Here is a 23,431-nt window from a genome sequence, read left to right as displayed (position 1 = left end):
CCCCAGAAGTTTAGGAATGAGGTAGATTTATTTCACTCTATCACCAGCATCCTTGGTTTTCTTATTTATAATCTTTCTCGGAAGACTTCTCATCTGGATAATTACAGCCAAGTTCTCCAAGGCCAACCTTTGACATTTTTCCGCTGATTGCATTTTCTGCAAGGTTCATTTCCCCCAGACCCATAAGTGACTTTGATCTCCAGCTAGTGCTTAGCTTAATGTGAAAGGTGTTTTAAGTGGTTGAATGATTCTTACCACTGTTTCCGGCATGGTGCACACAACACTGATATTTCTTATGGGAAGCTGTCACATTGCTACTTTATATATGACTATTGTTCGCCTACCATTGTGCTTCAGGTGCAGCTATTGGTTGTTATAGTGCCAAAAAGAAAATGAAATTTACGCACATCAAATACAGGCAGAAAAGTTTCTTCTGTGGAACGTGATGTAATGTGAAGAGATTACTCCTGTTCATCAGTATTCTGGAGAAAATATAATAAAGCTGATTGAACAGAACTAAAGCTAGTCTTTTGGCTATGGACAGGCAAACCAGTTAAATTAGAAGTCTAATGTGACCTGTAACTCCACCATCATGTGTGGTATTCGTTTAGTGGATATTTGCATTAAATGGTTGGAGGTCTCACTCTAGTTCCTAGTGGAAAGGTATCCGCAGCCTAAAGATCACCTTCACAACTGACAGTAATCAGGGCCATCACAGGCAATCTCTGCAGAGAGACAGAGGACTGCGTGGGCTATGGAGATGGGACTTTCCCCCAGGGCCGGCTCTAGGATTTTTGCTGCCCAAAGCAAAAACAATTTTGGCCGCCCCACCCCGTTTTTTAATTACCCCACCCCCGGCCCCGCCTCAACTCCGCCCCTTCCCCAAATCCCCAGCCCTGCCTCCTCCCCCGAGACTCTCAAGCCTAGGAGGGAGGGAGGGGGAGAAGCGGCGCCCACGCCGCGGCCGCTCGGGATCTCCCCCTCCCTCCCAGGTTTGAGAGCCTGGGAGGGAGGGGGAGACCCCGAGCGGCCGCGGCGCGCGAAACAGCTGATTCGCGCGCCGCTGCTCCCCCTCCCTCCCAGGCTTGAGAGCCTGGGAGGGAGGGCGAGTAGCGGCGTGCGAGCGGCAGCAGCAGCGGAGGTGAGCTAGGGCGGCCGGAGCACATTTTTAGGGGCGGCATTCTGGCGCCGGCCATGCCGCCCCTAAAAATGTGCCGCCCCAAGCACCAGCTTGTTTTGCTGGTGCCTAGAGCCGGCCCTGCTTTCCCCTCATCCCTAGGGATAATTCAGCAGCACAGTGTTGAACCACATGGATGAGCAGTGTAGAAATCTTACTTTGTGGCTATCTGTGGGTAAAGAGAGGCTGTCCACAGAAATCTTATCAGTCTGACATCTTGGTGAGCATTTGAAAAACAACAAACCTAGTAGCACAATTCTACCAGCAGAGACTCACGTAACTGCCAATATGGGAGCTGCTTAGATGCATCGGAGAGCAGAATTAGACCCTTATGGGGCAAATCTGGTCCCCAGCACCCAACCTGAGTATTTTGTCAGGGCTCTGAGTTGATCTGTTTGGAGCAGGAAGAGGGATGGAGGGACCTTCACCACCAAGAGTGCCATCAGAACCACGCTGAAAAGGCAACTCCAGCCTAACGGCTGACAATGTTAGCCTCTCTGTGGCCTGAATGTTGCCCTTCTTGGAGGGAAGGACTAGAGGAGCCATGTGGGGCTAGATGGCAAGAGAAACTTAAAGCACCAGGGTGTGGTATGAAATGAACCTAGATGATAACCTCAGTCCTGATAAGTCATCAGAAACTTTCACTGTCAGCCCCACTAAAAAGAACAAATGACTTGCTATATTTGGCACATAGAAGACTGGATAAGAATGAACTGTGGCATGAAATAAGAGGTTATCAGGAGAATCTAAGATGGTTGGGTGACACTGGAGAGTAAATACCTTTTGGACTTGACTAAATTTTGTTTTAATTATCACGTTATTCATATTATAAATTGAATCACATAATAACTCAGAGAACGTGAAGGGTGAAAAAAAGACACGGAGGATCAATTTATGTAGAGAACGATGCCAGAAGTGACTGGTATTAAGAACCAGGAAGGAAATAGCATAAAATAAACAGCTGTCTGGGAGGCAAACAAGAGTCCGAGGGATTATATACAGCATCTGAGTACACACGTGGGAGTAAATGGGACATCCCACTCACAAATAGGATGACAGAAGAACCAGACTGGTGACCTGATGGGGCCAGATTAATGAACAGATAAGGGCCAGACTCTAACCTCACCTACAGTTGTTTCTCACAGGCATAACTAATGGAGTTGCTTGTGATTTGCACCAAAGTGAGTGAGAGGAGAATCCAGACCTACAAGGAATGCCAAAAGAAGCACCGAATAGCTGGGATCAAAACTTGTGTACCACATGTGTAGGCTGGAAGAGTATCTGCAGTGACTGCCAAGTATGAGATGAGGTTCTCCAGATCTTTGTCACAGCCTTTGTAGTAGGCTGAATATGGCTCCTAATACTGAGTAATAATGCTTCTATAATTCTAATACTAGACTTCTGCAATGTGGCTTCTGATACTGATCCTATTCATCTGCTCTTCGGTTGTTTTATTTTGCCGTAGACTCATTCCTTAAATAACTCCAAAGCACAGGAGAAAAGTGCTGATAAGAGGAACTTGAAACGAGGAGAGGAACAATCAGTTCATTTGAAATGTCGAAACTTTAGACTTTAATAAGAATATTAACCTTGTTTCCATAAATACAGAATCTGTTAAGCTCCCTGTTAGGCAAAAAAGAAATAGATTTTTGTGTGTGGTTGTTTAGATGTAAACTGATACATTGCCAAATTCCTTCTTCCCTTCAAACAAGAAAATCATTATGGTTAAGAAATACAGCCTGTATCCATATCATTCTGCTTGAGAACAGCGAGAGATGATCAATGACACAATCATTTCCTGTAGCTTAGAAACATAAGAATGAAATAAAATATCAGCCTTAAACTGAATTTGCACCTTAGCCTATGTTGGCGCTCAGAGCGCCACAATAAATTATTAGTTGTCTTGTTAAAGAAGATCCTTCAACTCTATAGTTGCCATATAGAACCCACTCTTACCAGTGTACTCACCTGCCTTCATTGCTTCTGTCTTTCAGCTATCTTCATTTATCTTTGATTAATAGAACATGTCATTATTTTAACCCACTTCCACCCTATCGGGGCCCAGTTCTGCCGCCCTTACTGACTAGTATTCCCATGACAGTTGGTGGGAATTCTCATGTGAACAGCAGAATTGGGCACTAAATTCATACTCATTTTACTTTTGAAAAAGTCTGACACCTTTTTACATGCATCAACTCCATCAAAGCTTGGAAGTGACGGTTAACCCAGGAACTGCTTAAAAATTATCCTGCCCCCCCCGGGGAACCTCAGTGACTGATGTTAAGCTCCTAAGCAGCTACCTTTGGCAGGAATAGTTAGACTTACACACTATAGATCCTGTAGCTTTGAGAGCCAGTAGCGCTTGGCTAATATCTCCGGTCCAGCTGGGTGCCTTGTGTTCGGAGGATAAGTTACAATAGCTCCATGTAGTTCAACAGAGAGAGAGAGAGAGCTTGTGTTCCTATATATGCCTTTGTTCCAGGACACTCTTCATAGGGGGAGAAGGATCACATGCTTGGAATGTAGAATCCCTTGAGATACAGCCTCGGTGTAACAAAGGCTGATTTTCTCCAGTCCTGGGGAAAGATCATATTAAAAAGGAGCAAACTAGTGAGTTCTCGTCATTTGTGCCTCTGATTCCCCAGTAAATACAGATCTATGTGGAAATGCACCTTAGTGTCTTTTATCTTTCAGAAGAGAGGTTCTGATCATGTAAAATGGAATTTCTTTCATATTATCAGGCAGAAAAGATTCTAGAGGAAATGTCACTTGTTCTTGTATAGAACTGCTTGGCAGGTTTAATTCTTGGTGACAGGACTGTCTCCTTATGATGGATGCCTGCCTAAAGAATATCTGTTGGCTTTTGCTTTATCAAGCATGAATTGTATGTCGTTACTGTCACAGCTAATCAATTCTTTCATAGTTCTTCCAATAAGCATGGGAAGGGAAGACCAAAACTGGAGGTACCCTGGTAGCTGTCGTTGTCCTGGCGCTCTTCATTTTTCATTGATGACATGATATTTGTATTGCAATAACTTGACAAGAACACACTGTCAGTGACAGAATTCATTGTGCGCAGGTACTGATCGCTGCCCGTTTGTTTTGCTTAACTGCCTGGCCAGGCATTGATGCATGTAACACGAATGGTGCTGGGTAGATGGTCTTTCTTTTTACATAAAAATGAAAACAACAAACCCCTCTTCTTCTCCCCCCCCGCCCCCCACAGTGGTGTTCCTGTAACGGTCGTAAAGAAATGCACTAAGGAAAAGTTTAAGCTTTGGGGAGGTCTATGGACAGAATGATCATTTCTTCATAGGTGCCACACACAAAAAGCTGTTCAATCCTGTTCTTATTTGTATAGCAAATGCAGATAAAGTCCTTTGCATTTAAAAAAAAAATCTGTCTATGACTCAGAGTTAAAGCAGCTTGCTGCAGCAGCATTTTTCTGGCTGCTGATGTTAATGGCCTAGCTGAACCTCATTTTGTCAGTGTAGCCAAAAGCCCTGATTAGCAACTGGAACCCACCTGCTAGATTGTCTGGGCATATTCCTTTTAAAATAGGGTTGCTGGGACTCCTCTTCAAATCCTCAGACTAGTACATGCCCCCTGATCTTGATGTGCCAAAGAAGATGAATCTGCTGGTGGTTCAGACTGCAGTTAGCGCTGCCTTGTCTTAGGAATGCTTGCACCTCAAAGCAAGGCTTACTGGTACAAGGGGAACTAACTGGGAGTCAGTTGGCAATGAACAAAGAGCATGAATGGAGAACAGGAGACTGAGGGGAAAGGAGGCTGGATTGGGCCGGAGGAGAATTTGCTGTTTAACCACAAGTACCAATTTAAAAAAAAAACACCTTTTCTTGGGAGTATAAATACATCCCATTGCTGCTGCTGAGAGATACCTGTATAAATCCTTGTGGTTGTGATGAGAGAATAGATGCTAATAGTTGCGTTGATACCTTTCATCCAAAGATTTCAGAATGCTTTTACAAACGAGTTAGCTGCCCAAGACCTCCGTGTGGTACATGATAGGAGGGATTTTCAAAAGTAGTTAAGTGACTTAGGAGCACAAGTCCCATTGATAGATTGTATTAGGTGCTTTTGAAATTCCTGTTGTATTATAATAATTGTGTAGGTGGGTAAACTGAGGCATGATTAAGTGGTTTTTCCAAAAGGTGACTCATTGGCAGAGCTGGGAGTGGAACCCTTGGCAAAGTGAAACCTAGAAAGATCACGTACTGTTTCTAGGTCAGATCCTGTGACATGTTGACTACCCTCAATGTCAAGCTTTTAAAAAAACCACACACAAGTGTAAATGCTCATGTTTTTCAATTGCAAGCTAAATGCAAAGTGATGGAGGTTAGGAAGAGATTTCCTCATCAGCATGTCAAGGCACAATAATTCTATACGAGGGGTTTACCCCTTCCTTAGCGACTGGGCTTGGCCGCTGTGGAAAACCTAGTAATGGACTAAATGGACCAGAATGACAGTTACCATGTTGTGGTGACTAGCAGCACCTTGCAAGAGCCATGATCCATTTAATGTGACCATAGTAGAAGAATCTGGTTTAAGAATCCATCACAGTATTTATACCCTACCAGAAGACAAGTGGTGATGCTGAGCAGGGGCCTCGTTATCTTCTAGACATCAGCTTACATAATTTTGTATTCTTTATTTGAAGAAAATGCTTGAAACAAAGGGGAGATGGGGCAACAAGAGGGAGGTGTACTTGCAAACCAGTGCTAGAGATTTTGCAGCATAATAAAGCCTTCCCAATGTGTCTGTAATTCTCATAAGTCATTGGTAATTGACTTTTTGGCTGGATGTAGTTTGAATGCCACCGTGAAATGTAATTTGTTTGCACATGAAATATTAATGCCGTGTCTGCAGAAATGTGAAACCCAGGGAAGAGTTGCCAGTTCTGCACTGTTCCCTGCACTTAAATACTGCTCCATTTCTACCTGGCATTTTGATTTAGGTTGTTGTTAAATGTTGAGAAAAGTGTCTTTACATCTGGGTATAGTGCTTAGAGTATCCACAAATACAGAGGTTGTTTTTAAGTCATAATCCGTAATAATTACATAGTAAGTACATAATCAGCAATAACCCAAATTTAGGTGAATAGATTTAACAATACAGTTTAGATACTAGAATCCAAATTCTCAGGTACATCACTCATGAAAAGTTGTACAGAGATTTGGTTGTGGAAAACAAAATATATCAATGACTGGAGATTGTCCCTGAGTAATTGAGAATTAGGTAGGTGTCCATTTAGAAAATACAATCCACGAGGGAAGTATTTCAGTTACTTTCCTGACTGCGCTTCTCATCAGCACTCCAGCTCATCCCTCCTGGAATTGCTGATGTCCGGTGATGTGTTCTATGTAGATGTCCCTGGACCACCATATGGCGTCCGACACCAGGAGTTGCCGCATCAGCCGAGTATAACGTTGACCGATTCCGCATTCTCTCAGCACTTGCTCGTTACTTAGTACAACTCCAATGTAATAGATAAAGGTCTGAGGCAGAGAGAGAGAGTGAGTGAGTCGTCCTAGGTCTAAAAAGGAGATGATGGCCACCCAGGAACTGGACCCAGATCTCCTAAGTCCTACTCTAGTACCTTAACCATGAGGTCATCTTTTCTCTCCATTTTCCCATGACAGGAAAGCACCTCGAAAGCTGCTTGTCTAACTATCGGTTAGTAATCATGACTTTGGCAATTTGATCTAAATTAATTCAGCAGTTTTGAAAAAAATCTGATGGGCTATCTTGAACAATAAGGCATATGGCTGTGTCCTCTTACAATGTGGAAGGCAGCTTCTCTTACTGAATTTCACTGACTCAGCTGTACAAGATGGTGCAGTAGAAGTGAGTGAAACCAAAATGCCAGATACCTTTCTTACTGTTCAGTATGAATATTCAGATTGTTCTTATTATGTCACCTTATAAAGATGAGTAAAAATTCCTTTCAAAGCTCGGGACTATGCCTTCTCTCTAAAACTAGAGGAAAAAAGTAAATTCTAAAATACACAAATATTTGAGGCCCAATTCTCCCCACACAACCTGTGTAGAACGTAACTCCCCTTGAATCATAGGAAATATCACTGAAAAGACCAGTGCACTCAACTACTAGCAATTAGAATCATAGAATCATAGAATATCAGGGTTGGAAGGGACCTCAGGAGGTCATCTAGTCCAACCCCCTGCTCAAAGCAGGACCAATTCCCAACTAAATCATCCCAGCCAGGGCTTTGTCAAGCCTGACCATAAAAACCTATAAGGAAGGAGATTCCACCACCTCCCTAGGTAACCCATTCCAGTGCTTCACCACCCTCCTAGTGAAAAAGTTTTTCCTAATATCCAACCTAAACCTCCCCCACTGCAACTTGAAACCATTACTCCTTGTTCTGTCATCTGGTACCAATTCATTCACAAACAAATTTTCAATGAGGATTCTGCCAGAGGTGGTTGATGCTTAAGCTAGCATTGGTCCTTTTAGAGAGCTTTGTGCTCGCTCTGTGTATTGCATAAATTCCCCAAGGTAATTGATGGAGAAATTACATCCTATTACCAGTAAAATCAGTAAAATTACATCCTTGTCAGTAAAACTCTCTGTCGTAGGGAATTGCTTGTTATGCAGCCATCAGTTGGCATCAAAGTGCTGTCTAATCTATGTGGTGGTGATGTGACACATGCACACGGATAACCAGTACAAAAGACTGACTTAAGAACAACTTCCGGGTTGCAAAATCAGCAGCTCAACATGCTCATGATGGCAACTTGTCCAGAATACACATGCATGTCTGGACTCTTTTAACGTTTGCCTTGTTCAGTGCAAACTATAATATTCTATTCTTCTCTTACATCATGAACTGTATAGGAAGTGCAGTATGGCTGAGCTAACTGTGATGCAGCCCATCAGAACTTCCTGGGCTATGATTGCCTAGTTTTTCCCATTTCATAGTGAGGGGTCTGACATGATGAAATTCCATCTGCACCACTGTCTTCTCCCCGTACCAAAGGTTTAGCACCCAGCCACCCAACAGCTTCAAAGACCAGAGGAAAGTAGTGCTAAGTGTTTAAGCACTGGGAAGAAGTTTATGCAATGACAGAAGAGTGACCCAGTCTTATCTTCTGGTGCGTGTGGCAGGAGGAGGGGCCTTAACCTAAACCAGAGAACATTTCTAAGATATTCATTCTTTCAGACGGAAATGCCAGCCAGCCAAGAAAGCCTCTTAAATGGGACATGCACTTACAAAGAAATCATTCCTGCCAGACTGCGCTAGTACATTAAATAGTAAAATCTGTTCTATTTTTAGAGCTGTGTCTTTTTCTCCTGCATTCCTTGATACAGGCCAACTGTACCGTGGACGAGTGAATGGGAGAAGGGTGGGATGCTTGGGCTGTGGGTGCATGTCTTGTGTAAGCTGGCTTTACTGTCTGGCTGGGGCTAGTTACTGACTGTACCTTTGAGAAATTGAAACCACTAGCCCGCCTCATGAACGACATGTGCCTGATGAGTAGGTTTAAAGGGACACTGTCAAGGGTAAGAGGTTCTAAATTTGACCTACCATGTTTGCTCCCGTCCCCCTTCTCCGGCACCCTTTTTGTAGCTCCAGGCCCTCAACACTCTACTGCAGCTTCACAGCTAGATTAAGGAAAAAAGGAGATGGGAGCATTTTATAGTGTTCTTTATATGACCCAAGCGGATGGTTGCATAATCAGATATCAGCTTTAGCCATCCAAGCAGATATCGGTATTTTAAGGTATTGGAGCCAGGACTCCAGACGAGACGTTCTGTTCTGGCCGTTGGCTTTTCAGTGAAATCGGAGACCAGTCCGGAGAGATGCTGTGTGTGACCTGTGGTAGGAGGCATTATCTAACCACCAGTCCAGAAGGGGTTAGCCTCCGCTCTGCTTCTTCCTGTTCCTCTTGCACAGGTGGTTGGGGGAAGGACTATAAGTTGGCACACGGAGCTGGGAGAATGCCTTTGGGAAGGACAGAGCCCAGACCTAGGTGTCGTGGGGAATTTTCCTCCCTGCCCCTGTCGATTTAGCTTTTGGTTTCCTTCTATATACTGTCTTGCTGACTGCATCTGCATTATTTTTCTGCTGAATAATTCCAGCAACTTCCATTGTTGTTGCATGGAAACATTATTACTGCTTGTATAGCACATTCCAGACAGGGATCTCAGAGTGCTTTACAAACCAGTCAGTGAAACTTCACAACCCCCCCGGAACGCAGGGAGGTATTATCTCCCCTTGAATCGGGTGAGGAAACTGAGGCTTAGTGAGAAGTTGACTTACCGAAGGATATACAATGCAACAGAGAGAAGAGCTAGTCATTTGTGGCCTAGCACCTAGAGCACTGGACTGGCTCTACTACTAGCCAGCTGGGTGACCTTGGGCAGGTCACTTCATCTTTGTGCCTCAGTTTCCCCACAGGTAAAATAGGGATAATACTTCATTTGTAAAACACTTTGAGCTCCGCTGATGAAAAGCACTACACAAGAGCTGGGTATGACTGTTTATTACAGAAATTCAGACTCCAGTCCCACGTTCTAACCATTCCCTTCATGAAAGGGCTTTGCTCCGTGCACCATCGCTGCTCTGCAGGCCCTGCCCACTGGAGTCTGCGATGCCTCTCTTGGAGGTGGAAAGAACAGGTCCTTGGGTGCAGTGACTGAGAGTGTACCTAACTCTTGACCAAACACCTTGCTCAAATTTGCTGTTTCTCTTCTAGGATTTTACTGTTCTCAGCGTGGTGTTACATGGGTAGGAAGAGGCCTCCGTGCCTTATGACGCCCTGTCTGACAGGATCTCCGAGGCTTGCACATCGACACAGACCACCAGTTCAGCGGCAGGATTAGTCATTTTTTCATAGAATCATAGAACTGGGAGGGACCACGAGAGGTCATCTAGTCCATTCCCCTGCACTCATGGCAGGACTAAGTATTATCTAGACCACCCCAACAGATGTTTGTCTAACCTGCTCTTAAAAATCTCCAATGCTGGTCCGGAGATTCCACAGTCTCCTTAGGCAATTTATTTCAGTGCTTAATCACCCTGACAGCAGGAAAAACTTCCTAAATGTCCAACCTAAAGCTCCCTTGCTGCAATTTAAGCCCATTGCTGCTTGTCCTTCCTCAAAAGGCTAAGAAAAACAATTTTTCTCCCTCTTCCTTGTAACAATTTTTTACATACTTGAAAACTGTTATCATGTCCCACCTCAGTTTTCTCTTTTCCAGACTAAAGAAACCCAATTTTTTCAGTCTTCCCTCACAGGTCATGTTTTCTAGACTTTAATCTTTTTTGTTGATCTTCTCTGGATTCTCTCCAGTTTGTCCACATCTTTTCTGAAATGTGGCGCTCAGAACTCGACACAATACTCCGGTTGAGGCCTAATCAGCGTGGAGTAGAGCGGGAGAATTACTTCTTGAGTGTTGTAAGCAAGATACCTGCTAATACATGACAGAATGATGTTAACTTTTTTTGCAACAGCGTTACACTGTTGATTCATATTTAGCTTGTGAACCGCTACGACCCCCAGATCCCTTTCCGCAGTACTCCTTCCTAGGCAGTCATTTCCCATTTTGTATGTATGCAACTGGTTGTTTCTTCCTAAGTGGAGTACTTTGCATTTGTACTTATTGAATTTCATCCTATTTACTTCAGACCATTTCTCCAGTTTCTCCAGATCATTTTGAATTTTAATCCTATTCTCCAAAGCACTTGCAACCTTTCCTAGCTTGGAGCAATTTTTCCAGCCCTGTATTTCCATGCAGTCTCCTGCCCGTGAGGCCTGCACCATGCACATCATCAGAATTGGGAAGCAAAAGGGGTGTAGCCTCAGTTAAAACTGTCCATAAGGCATTTGCTAGAGGATATTGTGTGTGCATTCACTGGAATTCAACTAGGAGCAGTTTCACTCAAAGGATCTGCCTTCCGGGTTTTGTTTTCTTTAATAAAAAGGGCAATCGCTGTAACTCTAAATCCTGTAGACCTCTGTGCTGGCGTTGCAGTGGCTTCCAAGGACACGTTCCAAGGACAGGGCAATCTGCACAGAATCTGCAATTTCTTAAAATTGGATTAGATATGATAATCGCAGAGTGTATTGCATGGGTGAGTGTTTGCAGAAACTTGCAATAAAAGCATGGCCCGTAGTAATTGCTGAACGTGAAGCCAGTTCCTTTGCAGCCAGTATCTTCTACATCCTTTAACAATACATAATTTGGACTCTCCAATTTTATTTTTCTTAACTGTTTTTCTTTGCAGCTCTGGTGAACTGTAATGTGCATGTTACTGACAGACTCATGACAGTGGCTAGGGTCCCCCCCACAAGCTGCTGCTGTGCAGGCTTCCATAGACTGCTATGCCAACGAACAACCTCTTGTAGCCAGAGAATGTCAGTCATTCACCACGTGATGTGCTGGGCTGAAGACACAGGTCTGTTATAGAGGGGACTGAGACTACCAAACTCATCTCGTTTGTGACATAACCCAGATCTCCTAAAGCATATGGGGGAGGATGCTATTTGTACAGCTATATATTTCCAACCCGCCAGCCTGATTTGGCTTGTAATTGATTTGTGCTTGTTTTGTTTTTCCAGTGTGTGGCTGTGACCTGGCCCAAGGAGGTTTTTTCATTAAGAACGGGGAATACCTCTGCTCTGTGGATTACCAGCGCATGTATGGAACCCGCTGCAATGGCTGTGGGGAATTCGTGGAAGGAGAAGTAGTGACAGCTCTGGGAAAAACCTACCATCCAAACTGCTTTGCCTGCACTGTTTGCAAGTGAGTCCTTTCTGTGCTGTTAACCCTATCACACGAAACACAGGGAGATCTGCATCGCCACAGCATGCAGTTCTAAAGACGTTTTTTTCTATTAGAAGGTGCTTGATTGGGAATGATTTGTTGTCACCTGAACTTTAGGGAGTTCAGAATGCCCATTAGTTTATCTGAAAAGAATCTACCAGCAAAGCTGTGCTGCTAGGTATAATACCCTGTGCTGCTGTCACACAGGAAGGAATTTAACATCCAGCTTTATGTGGGATAGGTTATAAAGGGCATTTCGATACTGGGTTTCACATTTGGCTGAACTCAGAACCAGAAGTGTTTAAGGGCCACATTTTAAAATAAGGAATCTTGTCTCAGGGTTGGGTACTTACTTAGTTCCAACTTAGTCCACCCTTTCCTGTCTCAGAGCTCTAGTGACTCTTAGGCAGCTACAAAAAGAGCTCTTCTTGATCAGGGCCCCAGGCTCCCAGTCTTGTTCCAATGTCTCTGTCCCTCTTCCCCTTCACACCTGCTACACTCCCCTGTGGTCACTAGGTGGAGCTCTAGAGTGGGGCTCACTAAAGCACAAGCTAATTTTATTTACATGAATCTATGGGTATACTTGTGTGGGTCAAATTACTTGTGCTTAAATGTTCTCAGGATTTGGGCTTACTCTTCTTGCTGGGGACTGGAAATATTACCTCAGCTGGTCTGCAGTTGCTCCCAACCCATACACTCTGACATAGTTTAATGCTCTTTTTCAGCCAGGCAGCTGGTCAACTAATATTGTCATTGGTTTCAGTCAAAGAAACACTCTTTCTGTGAATGGAATAATATGGCTTAGAAATTTAAACAAAGCATCAGCATTTCACTTCTTTTTTCTTTAAATCCCAAACAAAATACAGAAAAGAAAGTGAAGAAGGAACGTTCCAGTCTTTTTGGTTTGAGTACTTGGTATTATCGGGCATCCAATATGCAAAGGTCAAAGTGATTTTATTGAGTTTATTGTAGTCACTGGAAGGACCCGACGAAAGAAGGAATGGATCCCAAATGTAACAGGAGTAGCATCTTCTGAAACAGTAGTATATGGTATGGAGAATAAAATTTCATTGTAACTATTGGCATAGTGGTAGTGATTAGAGGCTTCAATCAGAGATCAGTTCCCGTGATGGAGTTTTAACATCTTCAAGACCTAAGTTGTCTATAATTACAGTTTGCTTTTGGTGTGACTTGGAAAAGATTCCCACATTTCAATGGCTAGCCAGCTAGTGTGCTGTGCATGATGCTTAGTGTATTAATAACTGTTACTCTGTGCTCCCCCCTCACCCCGTCTGTTGTATCCACCCGTTGTCTCATCTTATACTTGGATTGTAAGTTCTTTGGGGTGGGAATTGCCTTCTGTTATATGTTATCAGCTCCTGGCCCCATGGGCGCTTGATCCTTGCTTGATGCCTCTCAATGATATCACAATGCAAATAATATAATAATAATTCCCTATTTTCCACACTATATATTACTGTTTCAGAAGATGCTACTTCCATTAGGTTTCAGATCCATTTTTATTTCATTCTATTCTGCCAGTGACCAAGAGAAACTGAATAAAACCATTTTGGCCTCTTTACATATTGGATGTCTGCAGAGTATGAAGAAAGAAGGCAGCCACTAATAGCCAATAGTCATGTTGGGTGTGGAAAGTTTAAGAAGCTTGAACTTTTTTTATATGATTTTAACTCTCATTAGGATATTATCCCTGAACGTTGGAGGTTCTGGGGCAACTTGTATATATATGCTTGCAGGCTATTTCATTTGAGCAGTTCCAGCAGAGATTAAATACTACTTGTCTATTCAGCCCAAGTAGAGATCAGCATAACTGAAGAAATATTTTGATCCACATCATTTTGTTTTTTCCTGGTGAGCATCGGGATGGACCTAAGCTATCTGTTGCTGAGAAGTCTAAGCTTTCATTAAAAAGCAAAAACGAGAAGAAATAAATCTTCCAGACTTTATGATTGTGAAAATAATCTTCCAAAATGAGCCAGAAGTAAACTGATGGAGTGTGGTACCTTTTTGAGTTTGCAGACAGTTGAGGTGCCGCTGCTGCTGCTTATAGTTTTACCAGCAGAAAAAGACTGAAGTTAACTAGATGACAGTCAGTTTCACTTCTGTTAGTCAGAAGCCTGTAGATAGCAGTGACAGCATCCCATCTTGTGCTATGAGCAGCAGCAAAGACAGGCACAGGATTTCACAGGGGAGGAGAAGCCAAAATAAAGTGTCTAGGCTGACTTACAATAGCTCCTGCTTGTAGCAGCCAGTAGCCCTGCTGAGGAGTACAGCAGTGAAGTTCTCCAGCAGCCAGGAAGCTCTGGAATGGGGAGAGGCTCCTCCCTTCCACCAGCTAGAGGCGGGGATGAGAAGGAGGCTTAAATTTATATGATACCTAGAGGTTGATATGAAAGAGGGAGCCATTAAGCAGGGTTCAAGTGAGGACTCTGTATCTGTATCAGGGGGATGGCAGGGCTTCTGAATTACCACACTTGTCTTTCATAGCTGCCTTGGACTAGTAAATGTAGTCCAGTGGCAAGTAGGTGTCTGGTCAAGTTTTCAAGTCCTGATCGAAGTGTTTTGGTCATTATTTTTAAAAATAACAATATGTATGGACTGGCACTGCACTGAGAATTCATATCCCATGTATGTTACAGGAGTATTTCCTAAATACAGTAAAAGCAAATGATGGCCTGAACCATGTCTATAAAATGTAGCCCATCGACTTGTGTGGAACGAATAAAAGACTTGTCATCCGTGATGTTTAACTGTTTGTTTTGCAAAAAGAAACTGATGCTGATTTATTAAGGACACTTCTCCTGCTAATATACACTTCTGGGTGGGTTGAGATGCAGGCAGCGTGTAGCAGGAAATGAAAGCCATGCGCCTTTTTGGAAGACTTGGAGTTTGAGAATTTCTGCCTCATTTTAGTGAACTGGTGTAAAGTGCTGGATTGAACAACCGTAGAGGCAGAAATCTTCTATTTAGCCACAGAATGGGTACCACAAGGTTCAGCAGTGCTGCAAGCTTCTTTCCTGATGCCCCACCAGTAAACCTCAACCTTGCTGTTGGGCCCTTGTCCTCTACTGACACAGTGGGGGTGGCTTTGTAATGTGGGTACCTGTTTAAAGTTCTAGGAACTGACATGTAGCCACCAACTCATTTCGTGTGGACCACTGTAATCATAGTTCTGACTGTCAGTCACTGAACCTAGCCCAGTTTGGTGAACCTTTGAGTTGAACAACTGTATATTTCTTCACCAGCTCTGTGAGCCGTCCATCCACCTTTTGCCTGCTCCTCACTATTTTTGGGTACCATTAGTGACGTGCTGAGCCTATCATTGCTGTCGCTGTTGAGTCTAAGTGAACTCCGCTGTCTGCTTCTCTTTAGATACTGTGCATCTGATATCTTTAGGAAACCAAAATACCAGCCAGTCTAATCTCTGCTCTCCTCACAATTGAGAAACCTTTGGCTTTCACCCAGCTGCCTGACTTTGCCATGGCTGCATTTCAGACGTAGTGTCTGCAAGATATTGATTTGCACCAGAGGAAGGCAACAGGCTCTGGAGATGGGGAAGAGAATGAAATTGCTGGATTAACCTTGAATAAAACTCACTTTTCTCTTTCCCTCTCCAGACGCCCGTTTCCACCAGGAGACCGGGTTACCTTCAATGGAAGGGATTGTCTCTGTCAAATGTGTGCTCAGCCAATGGCATCCAGTCCAAAAGAGATCTCCAGCTCAAGCAGTAAGTATGCTGTAGTCTTTCCTAAGCTTCTCATATGTCCAGGAGCCTCAAAAGTTTGCCATGTGTTTTAGTTGTTTTGAAACCAACTTGGTTGATCCTTATTTGTTGTGAGGATTGTGGCTAAGTTCTGATTTCTGGGAACCCATTACTTAGCAAGGGCCCTAGAAAGACCTGTGTTACTGTGGATGGCAAACACACATTGACAAGTTACAATCCAAACTGAGTCACCACAACCTCTATCTGAAGCTGTTCTGAAAGAAACAGTCAGTGTTCTTTTATAGGCACCAAACGGGCTATTAATGATGAAGAGGACGTTTCAGAATATGTTGGTCATAGTTTTTTCCCATGTGTGATTGCACAGGGTTAAGTGTTCCATTTCAGAAGAGGGTGGTGTCAGGGGAAATACATTCTTGCCTCTAATCTGAGACATTTAATGTAATTACATTATCTTCTAAAAATAGTGCCACCATGATTGTCTGAATCATGCCTCCAGTACAATGATACTTATGTGAACAAAATCTCAAGAGATATTTTTATAAAGGCTTGGGGAAGGGGGCGGGGGATATAGAGGGATTGGAGAATGTATGTGCTTTGCTCCTGTATTTGAATGCTTTTTAAAGCAAATAAAAGTTCACCCATCCACAATATATTACAGGGCAACAATGATTTTTATCCATGGGCATCATCCAAGTTAGAGATGGAAAAACCTTTTCAATGCTCCAGTTCCTCCCTTGAGAATGCAGCGTTGTTCCCTGCAGCACATTCTTTAGTGGCTGATCCAGTCTAGTTTTAAATCCCAAGTGATGATGCTTTTACCACTTCCCTGCCTGTATTGGGCCTGTGCAAGGAAAACTGCTCTATATTTTGGGGGAAGAGTGGTAAATGCTTTGAGATCCTAGGCTGAAAGGTGCTATGTAAGTGTAAATCTGGCTTGTATCCCTATTCTGTTGATGAGTAAACAGAGGCTCAGATGTTATGTGACTTGACTGAGATCTCAGTCACTTACTGAAGTGGGAAATGAAAACCTGGTCTCTCTACTCCTTGTCTGTCTCTAACTACTAGATATACACTCTCACCAGTGTCATGAAATGCCTTGGAAGTGAGTCATCTTATAAAATTTAAGTGCAGGGACCAAATCAGTTGGGGAGAATACAGTTACCTTTAGGGCTGTTCTGAGATCTAAGGGACAATCTGGTATTTTAATACCAGACACACTTCTGAAGCGTTATGAACTAATGTAAATATCCCAGAGGTACTGCAGACATGGGAATGACCTGGGATCTAAGAGATCCATGCTGGGATCTAACTCCTTGAATTATTGTCTGTTAGGGAGGATAGTCCTCTATGAACATACAAGCTGCTACTGGGGGGAGGGGGTTTGGCGGGGTTGGCAGGCTCCCTACCTAACTCCGCGTGGTCCGTGGAAGCAGCGACGTGTCCCTCGGCTCCCAGGCGGAGGCATGGACAGGGAGGCATGGCTGTCCTGAGCGCCAGGCCTCTGCGTAGAAGCTGCGGGACACGTCACCGCTTCTGGGGGAGCCCTCCCCCACCCCCCGAGGTAAGCATGCCCAGAACGCTCACCCCCACCCACGCCCAAACCTCCAGCCCTGGGCTCCCTCCCACACTCAAACTCCTGCTGCTGCTAGGGGGCTGCGGTTGCCCAAGACTGCCCTAGCCACACTGGCCGCTGCATAAGTCACAGCAGTCCTGGAAAGTCTCAGATTCTGTGACTTATGTGTAGTCACAGACTTATAGATCAGTCTGTACCAACAAAAAAGCTAGATATTCTGTGTTTGGGGGAGGGAGATATTAATGGCTTTTATTTCAGAAAAAATGTTTACATTGGTTCCTGTAATCTATTATAGAAACTTTCTGCTAGTTTTAATGTTCGTGAAATGATAGAGTTTATGATTCTAAGGAATGGCAGGAGGAAGAACAGCAGAATAAAGGCAATGGACTTCCAGGAGGCAGATTTCAGGAAACTCAGAGAATTGATAGGTAAGATCCCATGGGAAGCAAGTCTAAGGGAAAAGAGAGTTCTGGAGAGGTGACAGTTCTTTAAAGAGACATTGAAAGTAAAAGAGCAAACTACACTGATGTGTAGGAAAGATAAAAAGTATGATAAGAGGCCACCCTGGCTTAACCAAGATATCTTCAGTGACCTGAAACTCAAAAAAGAGTCATACAAGAAGTGGAAGCTAGGTCAAATTACACAGGATGAATGTGAAAAACCAACACGAGCACATAGGGACAAAATTAGAAAGGCCAAGGCACAAATGTGATTAAACTAGCTAGGGAAAGCATTTTAAAAATATGTGAGAAGCAAGAGGAAGACCAAGGGCAGGATAGGCCCACTACTCAATGAGGAGGGGAAGGCAATAACAGAAAATGCAGCAATGGTTGAAGTGTTAAATGCCTTTTTTTTGTTTCAGTTTTCATCAAAAAGTTAACAAGGATTTGACAACTAATGTCCTGAACATCAGTGTAAATGGAGTAGGATCTCAGGCTCAAATAGGAAAAGACCAAGTTAAGAATTACTTAGACAAGTTAGGTGTTTTCAAGTCAGCAGGATGAAATACATCCTAGAATACTTAAGGAACTTGCTGAAGAGGTCTCTGAGCCATTAGCAATTATCTTTGAGACTCATGGAAGATGGGAGAGATACCAGAGGATTGGAAAAGGGCAAATAGAGTGCCTATTTATAAAAATGGAAATAAGGACAACCCCAGGAAATTATAGACCAGTAGGCTTAACTGGAAAGGTAGTGGAGCACATAATTGAACAATCAATTGGTAAGCACCTAGAAGAAGAAAATAAGGTGATAACTAACAGATGTCAAATCATGTCAAATATCCTAATATCCTTCTTTGACAGGGTAGCAAGCATTTTGCATAGGGGGAAGCAGTGGATGTGGCATATGTTGACTTTAGTAAGGCTTTTGATACTATCTTGCATGACCTTCTCATATACAATGTAGAGAAATATAGCCTAGACTAACCTACTCTAAGGTGGGTGTACGGCTGGCTGGAAAAGTGTACTGAGAGTAGTTATCAATGGTTCACAATCGAGCTGGAAGGGCATATTGAGTGGGATCCCACAGGGATCTGTCATGGGTCGGTTCTATTCAATACCTTCATAAATTATAATGGCATAAAGAGTACAGTACTCTTAGTTTGCAGATGATACCAAGATGGGAGGGGTTGCAAGCGCTTTGGAGGACAGATTTAAAATAAAGAATGATCTTGACAAACTGGAGAAATGGTCTAACTTAAATAGGGTGAAATTCAGTAAGGACAAGTGCAAAGCGCTAAAATTTGAAAGGAATGATCAATTGTACAAATACAAAATGGGAAAGGACTGCCTAGGAAGGAGTACTGCAAAAAAGGATCTGGGGGGTTATAACAGATCATAAACTGAATATGAGTCAATGTAATTCTGTTGCAAAAAAGTGATCATTCTGGGATGTATTAGCAGGAGTGTTGATAAGGCCTCAGCTGGAGTTCTGTGTCCTGTTCTGGGCACCGCATTTTGGGAAAGATGTGAGCAAATTGGAGAAAATCCAGAGGAAAACAACAAAAATGATTAAAGGTCTAGAAAACATGACTTACAAGGATAGGTTGGAAAAAATTGGGGTTGGCTAGTCTGGAGAAGACTGAGAGTGGACATAATAGTTTAATTACATAAAAGGCTGTTATAAAGAGGAGGGTGATCAGTTGTTCTCCTTAACCGCTTAGGATAGGACAAGAAGCAAGGGAGATTTAGGTTAGACATTAGGAAAAACTTCCTAACTGTACGGGTAGTTAAGCACTGGAACAAATTACCTAGGGAGTCATTTCTGTCATTGGAGATTTTTAAGGTTAGACCATCACCTGTCAGGGATAGTCTGCTTCATCCTGCTGCCGTGCAGGTGACTGAACTAGATGACTTATTGAGGTCCCTTCTAGTTCTACATTTCTATGATTTTCTGCATTCTAAGAGAGACCACAGACAATAGGAATTTTGTGTTATGCTTGCGCCTAGAGGTCCTGATAAGAGGTGGGGTCCCACTGTGCTAGGTGCTGTAAAACCACAGTAAAAGAGCCTCTAAGAGCTTTAATGTACTGCTTGGAAACCTGTGTGTGTCTTGTGATTTTGTGAATGGACTAGATACAGTTATAATTGCTAGAGTTTTTGGTCATTTTAGTGCAAAGTTTTACCAAAAAGAGAAAAATAAGGGTGGATGCAGGATGTATTCATAAGGCTCAGAGAGTCTAATGAAGAGTCCTCTTAATGTATTTCTTCCAAGCTATGCCAGGTGTCACTTCAACTCTGTGGCATAGTAGACTTAAAAGCTGAGAGATCTTGCCGACACCAATGGGTAAATTGTAACTGGTGTAAAATATTCCAGATCTCCTCCACTCGCTCCTGCAGGCGGAGTCAGTCAGTCATCAATCTTTCCTGATGTCTTTTCAGTAATGTTTGTAATGCAATTCCATTCACAAGAGAATCTCATTCTTTGAATGTGTCTGTTTTATGTCATGTACTGTGGTCAATTTCCCCTAGTTACTCTTAAGTAGATTCATGAGGAAGCTTATTTCAAAGAAAGTAAAGGTGGGGGGGGGGGGTGGAGGAATGTGGTAGGCTGAAAGTCAGGGTTGACTGCCTGATGTCAATCCACTCAGCACACTGGTGCCTCCTGCTAGCTGTCTTGGGGATTAGCTCTGCCCATCAGTACACACTCTCCTGATGGTGCCTCAGCTGCCATCACATCTGTTCCTGGACCCACATTGCTCCAAAGACTGCGGCATCATCTTCAAGACACAACCCTCCACCTGTGTCATGTTCTGTGCTCCCCCCTTTCGGGGTCCCTGCAGTCAACGGTCCAGCTACTTCCCCAGTGGCGAGTAGGGGGGGACCTGGGCCTGCTCACTACTCCGGGTCCTGGCCCAGGGACATTGTAGATGGCAACCACTTGCTGTGTTACCTCTAACTCAGTACGTTTCCCTGGGACACTTCCCCATGGCCCCAGCACCTTCTTCACCCTTACCTCAGGGCCTCAACATGCTAGTCCTAGCAGCCAGCCAGGAGCTCCCCTGTTTCTGCCCCGCACTGCTCTGTCCAGGGTGCTAGCTTCTATCCACCTGCAAGGCATCCAGTTCTCCCTCCTTGAGCTCCAGGGAGGAACTGACGCTGCTCTGCCCTGCGGCTCTTCTTATATGGGCCTGTTGGGCCCAGATTGGCTGCTCCTCGCAGCCCCTCTTCTATTGGCTGCTTCCTGCACAGCCTTCCTATGGCTCTATTAACCCCTTACAGGCCAGAGTGGGGTGGGTACCCCATCACAGTTCCCACTAGAGTTTTTTGTTTCTTGTTTTTTTAAATTTACAATGATATTAACATGCAGTTTGCTCATCAGTGTTACTTCAAAGTTCGGACAAATGAAAGGCAAGTTGACAGCTTTTCTTGGAAAGTTTCAAGGGAAAGCAAATGTCTTTATACACAAGAGTTAATTCTCTTTAAAAACATAACCTTAATATTACTGCAACCTTTTCTAATGCAATGTCAGTGGAAATCAGAGGGAAAAGCTACTGAATAATTCATCTCTTGATTTTCTCTGGAATTACCTGGGGCCCTACTGCAACCTTACCTCTTTTACATGCTTGATGTATTTCCTCAACTCCAAACACATTATCTTTAACAAGTAAGGCTTTTTTTAAAAAAGAGCTGTTTCAGTCTGTACCTCTTTCTTCTGGTTTCCTTAGACCTCCTCCTCTCTCGAAGTACAGCAGCAAAGTCCTAGTAGTCGTCATTCGTAATGTAGGCACGCCAACCCCCTAAATACCCCAAGCCCTAGGTGGTGAATTATTCTTATTGATGTTAACAGACAATCTGAGGTAAATGCCTGCAAATAGCTCTGAAAATGTAATGGATTGTGTTTTGCTACCTTAACTTTGTTTCATTTGACAACTTGATAAATGTGAAGTGATCTACAAAGGTGAGGGGATATATAGCCAGATGCTTAGTAGCGCAAATGTGATGAGAAATGATTACATTTTAAAGATGCCAACTCTGGGTGGAGAGAGGGTGTAGGGAAATCAACTGGAATTTTAAAAGTGCATTGTTGGAGACTCTTGTGCCTCAAAAGTTCAACCCCCTGCCAAAGACACTAAGTTACCTTCCCTGTGGATAAGTAAGAATGGGATAGTTCTGTCCAGTTCATTATTGTGTGTATATTTTCTACAATGTCTAGGTGTTATTTATACAGTTGTCTGATCACTTTCCTCTGCACCTTTTCCCCAACTTTTTTGTTTCATGGTGGTATATTATCTAGAATCCTATATACATACGTTTATCTTGGTTCATCTTGTCTCCCCAAAGTGGCTGTGGGGGATGTCTGACATCTTTTTGGCAGCGCTGTAATTGGTATGTTTGGTAGTGAGCATTGTGCTTTTCAAGTTTTATTCAGATCTGCTACATGATAGCCTCTTTCCCCCAATATTTTTGATCCCATTGACACCAAAGTCCGAATGAACAGTGCTGTTGTAGAATTGTTGATTGCACTGCTTCTCTGAAGACCTACTGTACTGTGTGGTGTTGGGTTTTTTGGTTGGTTTTCGTTTTGTATTGTCCGGATAATCCTGGCTTGTTGCCTCAGTGTTGTTTTTTGAGGAGGCTGCAGGGTCATGCAGCTCTATGGAGAGGAAGGATTGTTTGGGGATTAGGGCTTGGGAGACCTGGGTAATTGTCCCAATTTGTTGAGCTATTCCACATCAAATGAAAACCAGACTTCACAGGACTGTACACCCAGAACTAGCCTAACACCCTTTCCAAATCACAGCTCAGAAGGATTGCTTTCACCAGGCTTTCACCAGGCCATAGTTTGCATCTGGAAAAATGTGGTTTTTTTCCTGAAAATGGAGCATAAATCCACTAAAGCGGCATTCTCTGCCTTTGGAAAATATATAATGGTGTGCCCATTTTATTCTGAAGTGCCCAGTGATACCACTCAAAGGAACACCCAGAATTTCAGGGCCAAACTGATTTGGGCTACTTCATATTGTGTATGGTGTAGTACAACTATTTTACTATTATTATTCAACACATGATAGTGTGTTTAAGTATGTTCCCATACAGACAAGACACGGCCCATGATTTCCAAAAATTGGTGCAAGTTACCAACTCACATAACCAACTTGCATGCACAACTTACTCTTTTTGTTTGTTTGATACTTGTCCCCATTTGTATGTGTCCCTGTCCCACGCCTAGAATGTAAGCTCTCCGGGGCAGGGATTTTATTTGTTGTTGCCTGTCTGTACAGTGCCTAGGTTGATGGTGCTCTGAACCTTGATTGGGTCTTTAAGGCCCTATTGTAATACAAATAATACCCCCAATATCTAATAAGCACCTGGCAGAAAGGACATCATTTACTGTTTCAGCATCCCTGTTCCTTTCAAGATATGATAAGTTAAGATATGATAGAGCTCCCATTATATATACATATGAGACCTCCAACAAGTCTTCCAGTAAAACTGGGATCAAATAATTTTACATACCTGATATGCCTGAGGTTAAATGGAAGCTGGAAAAAATCAACAATCACCCCTCTTGTACCCTACCTCTCCTCAAAAAACCCAAACCCTTTCAGGTCATCTTTCTACATAACAAAGAATAAAAAGGAGAGAACTGGTCCAATTATTAAAATTTCCTTTGTAGGTCACC

At 43.2% G+C, this 23,431-nt stretch overlaps 1 protein-coding gene across 4 annotated transcripts in view; it reads left to right on the top strand.

Annotated features, from left to right (window-relative positions):
* The window catches only part of ABLIM1 (actin binding LIM protein 1), a 210,613-nt gene that overhangs the window by 50,219 nt on the left and 136,963 nt on the right, over positions 1-23,431 (top strand). For all 4 annotated transcript variants that reach the window (XM_026651133.1, XM_026651129.1, XM_026651131.1 and 1 more), the window contains exons 3-4: positions 11,783-11,966; positions 15,626-15,735. In XM_026651133.1, coding sequence (XP_026506918.1) covers positions 11,783-11,966; positions 15,626-15,735 — 294 coding nt within the window. The remainder of the gene's footprint in view (positions 1-11,782; positions 11,967-15,625; positions 15,736-23,431) is intronic.

Source organism: Terrapene carolina, unplaced genomic scaffold, assembly GCF_002925995.2.
Source record: "Terrapene carolina triunguis isolate 2854851 unplaced genomic scaffold, T_m_triunguis-2.0 Scaffold95, whole genome shotgun sequence".
NCBI lineage: Eukaryota > Metazoa > Chordata > Testudines > Emydidae > Terrapene > Terrapene triunguis.
The sequence above is the reverse complement of the archived record's forward strand: the minus strand, read 5'-3'. Positions and strand labels throughout refer to the sequence as shown.